The sequence below is a fragment of the Natator depressus genome, chromosome 1 (genome assembly GCF_965152275.1).
Source record: "Natator depressus isolate rNatDep1 chromosome 1, rNatDep2.hap1, whole genome shotgun sequence".
Lineage (NCBI taxonomy): Eukaryota > Metazoa > Chordata > Testudines > Cheloniidae > Natator > Natator depressus.
The window spans coordinates 156,271,780-156,280,075 of NC_134234.1; the positions used below are offsets into that span (position 1 = coordinate 156,271,780).

Genomic DNA, 8,296 nt, shown 5'->3' on the forward strand with positions numbered 1-8,296 from the left:
GGGTATGTCTACACTGCATCTGGGAGCATGCCTCCTAGCCTGGCTAGACAGACACGCTCTCTCTCTCTTTGATCTAGCATGTTAAAAATAGCATTGTGGATGTTATGGCATGGGCATCGGCTTGGGCTAGCCACCTGAGTAAAAGCCCACCCAGATACCTGGGTCCATACGCAGATAGCTAGCCCATGCTGCAAAGTCTGCACTGCTATTTTTAGCACACTAACTCAACCCCTGCTAGTGCACATCTGTCTTCCCAAGCTGGGAGGCTGCAATGTAGACATACCCTTAAGTACTTTTGAAAATCCCACCCACTGTCTCTAAGGAACTCAATGTATCTGTAACCTTCGGGAGCTTTTTAAAACATGGATTTATTGTTGACAACAAGCAGCCCTGGGCAAAATGTTCAACGTGGTCTGACGGCAGGTGAAACGTATCAGATTTGGAGTTTTGTTACAAACCAGAAAGTCAGATCAGATTCAGTGAAAGGTTCACTGCATTTTCCAACTTTTCAAGCAAACCTGGGACAACTTGTGGATTCATGAAGAAGTCATGACAGCAGGCAGCCGCTGCATAAGTTTTCCTTTGAATTTTTAGGTTCACTTGAACTCAAAATTCAAAGCACAACTTGAAGAGGGCCGGGAATTGCCATGGCTCCAAATTCAAGCAAATATTAAAATAAGTCCTTGTGAAATTAAACCGGCACGTTTCCAGCAGTCCTGACTGATAGCCCTGTAAAATGAAGTCATACACACAACAGGTACAGCACCAGGCAATGACTGTGCAAGCTACTCCACACTGCTCTACTAATGTGCACCAACCCTGACACATACAAAGACAAGCTGTAGGAGTGGCAAAGTAATGCATTTCCAAAATGGACATTTTGAACCAAATTTACCGATGACCTACTGATGCAACTCAGCGGTTGCAATGGACTGGCACCAGCAGTGAACTTGGCCTTTTGAGTCAAAATCTACAATCACCTAACAAAAGGAATATTTATTTAAATAATTATTCTAATACTTACATAAAGTGCAGTAGAACCCAACTTGTTCATACCCTTCACAGCAATCTGTAAAATTCATAATCTCAGGGACTTCAATGATGTGATACTGAGTTTTATAAGACATCTTAGGACAAACCATCCACGGAATCCATCCTCCACAAGAAGTGTGTTTCTCATATGACTTTTGGTAGGCAGCCATTTTAGACACAGTTTTAGTCACGCTATAGTTGCACAGATGGTAGCCTAGCAAGGAGAGGCCTTTTTCTAAAAAATAGAAAAAATTAAAAAATCAGGGTTAGCTGCTAGCATTACAGAATGAGTTTCCCTCAGTGTTTAGATGTAAACTGGGTTATGATATAAGAAAAAAGAGCCATTTAATGAATGATTGATTCTCAGAAAGGCCATTATTAGAAAGAATGTTACTGGAGAAAGTGGACAGGTGAAGTTTGCTGATGGCAATTAGCAGTGGGAGTTTTTTTGGTTAATAAAAACTATGCAGTTTGTGAGAAGCTCCAGATAAACATAAATGCCTTGAGAGATTGGGCCGAACAATGGCAATATAACTTGAATAAATGTTATGGACATTAACAAAATTAGTCTAAAATTCACATGTGAGCTAAGGGACTCGGAACGTCTATGACTTTTCTGAGGAAAAAGACAGGGTTCATAGTGTCTGGAAACCTAGAAATCAGGGGTGGGAGAAGCTCATTAGGTTTTTTATTTTTCCCTTGTGTGCTTCATCCCATCTTATTTTCAGTGCCTCAACAACATCCTTTGAAAGACTATACTAGAAGACAAGAGCATGGTGACCCCACAACATCTGGACACATCTTTCCGCTGACAAGCATTCCCAGAAGACCATGTCACTGGACTTTCCGTTTTACCCTTCTAATTTTTTAGTGGCTCATCAATATAAATCCTATGAATCAGACCTCAGCTGTTATAAATTTGCAGAGCTCCACTGATTTCAGTGAAGCTATGCCAATTTATACTGAGGTTGAAAATCTGACCCTATATCTTTTGAGACCTGAAATCAGTTTAGATGAGGGTAAATTTAACAGGGGTAAAATGGCTTCCATAAAGGCATGTGTTAAATTAAATCTCAAATCTCTGCTGCTTAGGCCCTGGCCTTGATCTTAGCAGTCATCTTCAAAATCTGAAACAGGCCTGCTGTAGAAGGAAAACAACAGAGATGAGCTAGCATGGATTAATGGGAGGTTGTTGATGAATTGCATTTGATGTGGGATCCACAAAAAGAAAGATTACAGATCATGACAAGTTTTCCTTAATGACACAACCCAAAATTTGCTCCCAATTAGAGGGACAGATAACTTGAGAGAGAAGTATTTTGTTTTTATGCTGTCTCAAGTAAAGGCTTAGTGGTGATGCTTGGCTAAAGTCTTTGTTTTATTAAAGTAGAAGTTATGACCGATACAATTATAATGTGTGTCAGTGTATTATAGATCACTTTATAAAAGAGGATCTTTTCAGTCCTCAATCCTGAAAAACCCTTATGCGTGTGCTTGCCTCTACTCTCAATGGGACTACTCATGTGAGTAAAGTGCTGCACATTCAGAAATGCTGGCAGCATCAGGGCCTTCCTACGGATGGAATTGGTATTTATAGTATTTTCAGTGGACTTATTTCAGATTATGAGAAAACAGTTTTAAACATTCAAATACTTAATTTGATAATAAAATCAACTGACTTATCTGAAAAGCTTAATTGGTGAATCCCAATCACGTGCAACAAAATGAAAGTATCAAGAGGGGTCATTAAAAAAAGGTAGACTAGCAAGGCAAATGAAATATAGTATTTAATTAGAGTAAAATTGTAAGTAATTTTATTTAGGGTTGTGTGATAGGCAACATGATTTCCTCTTGAGCTTTTATAAAAATGGGAGGGGTGACGTTTGGAAATGTGAAAAGAATAATCAGATAAATACATTTATACTGGTATAACTTTACACACAGAGAAAGGTGGAAGGGGCTTTTAATAAGTTAAATGTGAAGTGGATACAGAAATCAAAGTGTGGTGGGGCTGCACTTTTCAGGGCTCTCAGAAAACTGTGGTCAGCCAAACAGAGAGAATGAAGCAAGAGAAGCATGCAATCAAAATATGTACAGTACAAATGACTCAGAGATGACAAAAAAATAGATAAACTAATTCAGTGTAAAAATTTTAGATGCTGATCCTTATACATCACATTTTCAAACACACACACACCCCAAAAAACATGCTCACCACATTTGTAAGCAAACGGTACCCTGTATTTGTGCGCACATAAATGTATAATTGAAAATTTGGTAGGTTCATTTTTAAGAGGTCTGTTTGGAAAGCTGGAACTGAGGGCCAGATCCTCAGCTAGTGTAAGTCAGTGTATATCCACAGAATTCAATGGAGCGCCATTGACTTACATCCATGAAGGATCTGGCCACAGACCACTTGTCTGATTGTGAGCAATTCATTTAATCTCTCTCTCTCTCTGCCTCAGTTCTCCAGCTATAAAACAGGGATAATGCTACCTGACTCGGGTGTTGTGAGCATAAAATAATTATGGCGTTCAGACTTTACTGGGATGGAGGGGGCCATACATATAGATGGAGTCTGCTCCTCGGTTTCATAGATCAAAATTGTGATGTTCGAGAATTGCAGTGTTACAATTTAAAATGTTAGGATTGTGTGGGCTGTTCTGCATGCCCCCAGCCACCCCCATCACCATGACAACAGAGCTCAGATCTCACTGCGATGAGTGTGGTATAAGAACCTGAACAGAACAGCACAATGAGATAAGAGGAAGGTTAAAGATATATGTCCTCACATCCAGAGCTGAAAAGACAGTCTAAAGATATCAGTACAAATCTAAAGCTTCCAGGGCAACCAAAACCAGTTTGGGATTTGTAGCAACATTCAACATATATACTGATATGAAATCTAGAAAGTAAAATGGTACAGATGTTTGAAAACCAAGTGAAAGTATATAATTAAAAAGCACTGATATCAGGCCAGATGTATGCAATTCAATTTTATGGCTATTTCACTAGGCATGGGATGAAACTGCCAGAGCCAAGAAAGCAGGTTTGAGGGATTCCCATGAGAGTGTAGAAAGATGCACTTCTAAAGAGACCGAACCAAAGCTAACAGAAGCAAGCACAGTTCCAGCTTCTCTTTCTCTGAAGCTAGATCAGGCCCACGGTGCAGTCTAATTTAAAATAAGGCCTGTTACTATGAGAGCTCAGTTCTCTGGGGACAGCAGTTTCTCCTGAGCATTGTGGCCTAGCACAATTTGGTCTGTTCAGCAAATTGGCATTCTTTGCTCATTAGCTCCCAATCAGCAGGAATTAAAGTGTACTGGACGTGTTTCTGCCAACTCACAATTGAAATTACTAGCAAAGCAGATAATCATCTGAAGTTACTTCTGTTACATTAGATCTGTCATCTTTGAGCATTTCAGTTTTCATTTTAGCAGTCCCAAGCATGGGCAGGCAAAGTACGACGCTATTATACTAAAGGAACAACAGCAAAAGCATCAATGTGACTATTTTATTATAAGAGGTGAGCTGCATTGGTTAGTCAGTATTCAGCTCAGACTCTGAATTAGGAATAGGCTGTGTTTTGATTTCATGGTCAAGACCAATCAGGCCTGGTACATGGGATCATGGTCAAATTTACCGGTGCCAAAAACAACTGAGTTGTTCATGCTAGACTTTCATCCAAAATTGTGGAAAACTCACAAGATCAACTGTTGTCATGTTGGGCTGAAATTTGCAAGAATGCTTGAGATCAAAAGCCAACCATGAACTAGAGACAAAGTCCTTAATTGCTTTGATGTGACCTACAATTAAACCCATGTGGGTGGGTCCTCATCCAGGGGATTCAAACAACTGCTCTGTCCTCCAAAATTTGAAAAGATTTGAATGAAAGGTTCTGTTTTCTAGGCTCTCATATCTGAAAACCTCAAACATTTTCTTGAAGCAAGCACAAAAAGATCTCTGTATCTTCAGCCTTTTCCCCCTTCTGTAGGGAGATTTTTTAAAATGTGATTTTTGGTAGGGTTATTGAGGAAAAATCCATGTTTAAGAAATGGGTTATATATTTTGGCTGAGAATTTCAAAGCCACCGGGGCAATTTTTAAAAAATACAACAACAAAACCCCAGCCAAAAATTAAAAGCTGTTCAAATCTAAATAAATAATGAATTAGTCTAGAAATTAAGAGTAAACTAGGAATTAAAACTGGTGCTCCAAAGCCAGAAATTTTCATGGTTACTTGGTTGGATTATTCCCATTCACAGCCGATAACTGAGGGTGAGAGTTAAAGATGTGCCATCTACACTCTCGCCTTTGCCACCTCATACATCTCTAGAAGTTTGCTAGTTTTAATTTGTAGATACTCCTCAAGACAAGGAAAAGGATTTTTCATTAAAATCAGCACATGACTGAGTATAAAGCTGCAGTTTGAGCCTCTCTTTTCTGGCTAAAGGGAAATGACAGGTTTTCTTAATTGGGGGATTTTTATGTGGTCAATGAGACACGGCTGGGTTTCTATAGAGCAGAAACAATCACTGGTTCATTTAGCATAAAGGGACATCTCATCATATCCAAACTAAAATACCCAACATTTCTCAGCTTCATCGTGCATTACTCACCTGTAAAGACATTTCCTTTCCCTTGCCCTGTGGCTGTCCAGAGAATGAAGACAGAAATAACAATGATCCTGGTCATTGTACCAGCAAAGATTGGCATCACTCTTCTTATTTCTTTGTTCCCAGGGAACAAAAACCCAGTTGTTATTACATCCAGATTTTTGGAATAAGGAAAAATTTTCCTCTGTTTTTCTCCTTTGCAAATGGGTGATGACAACTGGCTTCTGAACAAAGAGAAAATCCAATGGGTATTTCACCTGTGTAGTCTCATTAATGCTTTCCCCATGGAACCCTTGCATCTCAATTACCGAGCCTACCAGTGCACAGCTTGAACCATCCAATGTAGTCATTTACCAAACAAGATATTAGAAAAACTGCTGCACTGGTCCATGTCTCTCCTTCTGAGCACTAACTCCCTTCTGTACCTTGAATATCAGACAGACGGGAACCAGATCTCACACACTTGACTCTACCTCAGCATTCATTTTAAAGCCAATTTTGATTCTGGCCAAATCAGGGCTGATGTTATATTATAGTTCACACCTGGAAATTATTGGCCTCCGAGATTCTGCTTCTTGAAGACAAAGTGATTAAAAATAACTAGATATATTAAAATAATGCTTCCCTCCTAACTTTAAGCTTCCTCCTTGGCTGCTTTTAGTGCCTCCCTCATTTTGTCGTGACCCCACTGTCATGCATGTTGCTGGCCGAGTGAGAGCTAGAATAGGGCTGGGCAGCGATAGGTCAGGATCAGGTTATATATAAGCAAATTTGGGCATCCAGAACCCCTTTCTTTTCACCATCTAAAACAGGAATGTAAATTGCAAAGACAAATGGATCCACACCCTTCAAACACAGGGTGCACATTTCAACGTGCAAGCATAGAAATTGTTCTCTCTCTTTTATTGAAAAACAAAGAAACAAAAAAAAACCCACAAATCCTCACTAATGAAATGTTATAACTGAGATTTCAGAATGAAGCCTGGAAAGTTAGTTATGGTTATGGTATGCCTACACCACACAGATATATTAATACATAAATACAGTAGAACACCAGAGTTACGAACACCAGAGTTACCAACTGACCGGTCAACCACACACTTCATTTGGAACCAGAAGTACATAATCAGGTACCAGCAGAGGGGGGGGGGGGGGGAAAGCAAATGCAGTACAGTACTGTGTAAACTACTAAAAAAATAAAGGGAGAGTTTAAAAAAAAGATTTGACAAGGTACGGAAACTGTTTCTATGCTTCTTTCATTTTAATTAAGATGATTAAAAGCAGCATTTTTCCTCTGCATACTAAAGTTTCAAAGCTGCATTAAGTCAATGTTCAGTTAACTATTTAAAGAACAACCATAATGTTTTGTTCAGCGCTACGAACATTTCAGAGTTCCGAACAACCTCCATTCCCAAGGTATTCGTAACTCTGACATTCTACTGTAATGTCATATAGCAATAGTACCAGTTACTACCAGTGCTTAAGAGAACCAGGTAAAGTTTCTATGGCAACCACAATTGTGAATTTTCCAATTTGTGTGTGTTTAAGATCTCAGCCACAACAATGCAACCATACATCTTTGGACAATTACCTTGTTAGACCACTCAAGCTAAATCGGTTTAGGCCTCCAGGTAACACGCAGAGGCAATGAGTGATCCAATAAGTAATTTATTTCCCTCTGACTCAGTACTGAGCCAGAGCTCCAGCATAGTATTGAGGAAACCTAGCTGCTGTTGGCTCTACCCATCTGTTTTGATGCATGAGATTTAAAAACTTAGAGCAGGTTGGGAAAAAAATTCCCTAGAAAATTGAGACCAAAATGAAAAAAATTCATTTTCATCTAAACTTCCCACTAAAAATTTTGTTTTTTTCGTGGAAACTCAAATATCAAAAAAAATTCAGCCCCAAAACAATCTTTTGAGTTGGAAATGCTGACACAGTGTCTCATGGGAGTCGTAGTTTGGGTGCCTCATGCTCCCATTCTTCTCTGTAGGTCAGGCTCCCTCGTTGGGCAACGGCTCCCATGATGCACTATGGTGTCTCCTCTTAGAGATGGGAGGCCGTGCATTATGAGAATCCCTCAGCACCATGCAGCATGGTCGTCTGGCCAGGAAGCCCAGCCCACAGAGGAAAAAGAGGATGCAACTGAACTACAACTTCCATGAGGCACCCTAAGCATAATTTCCAAATAGAAATATTTTGGGATTGGGGTGTTCATTTTTTCACTAAAAAGCCAACATTTCCCGCTGAAAGTAGACTCTTCGTGAAAAAATTTTGTTTTTCCAAAAGCTCAATTTTCTGTCAAAAAATGTTGACAGAAAAATTATAACTAATCCTAATAGAACTTAAGTCCTGACTTATGGTCATTAAAAACTCCATAGTACTTTTGGAAGAACAGAGAATGTTCTATGCAATGTCCTGGAAAGATTCAAATGTAGGTAATTACATTCTGCCAACCTATATTTCCACTGTGGTTTCAAGTACATGTGGTATTCCTCACTTACTAACCTAGACTGTTGTATAGTGTTGCTTTAAAACAGCCACAGTATTCCAGAGTTGCTGCGTAACTGTCACCTTATCCATCTCTGACTTCTGAACCTAGAATTTCTGTAGCTAAAGCATGAGCCTCTGTATCTTGCAGTAGAGAAC

At 39.3% G+C, this 8,296-nt stretch overlaps 1 protein-coding gene across 1 annotated transcript in view; it reads right to left on the reverse strand.

Annotated features, from left to right (window-relative positions):
• The window catches only part of UMODL1 (uromodulin like 1), a 62,559-nt gene extending 61,417 nt beyond the window's left edge, over positions 1 to 1,142 (reverse strand). The window contains exon 1 of the mRNA XM_074969523.1: positions 1,025 to 1,142. Coding sequence (XP_074825624.1) covers positions 1,025 to 1,142 — 118 coding nt within the window. The remainder of the gene's footprint in view (positions 1 to 1,024) is intronic.
• Between the last annotated feature and the right edge of the window lie 7,154 nt (positions 1,143 to 8,296).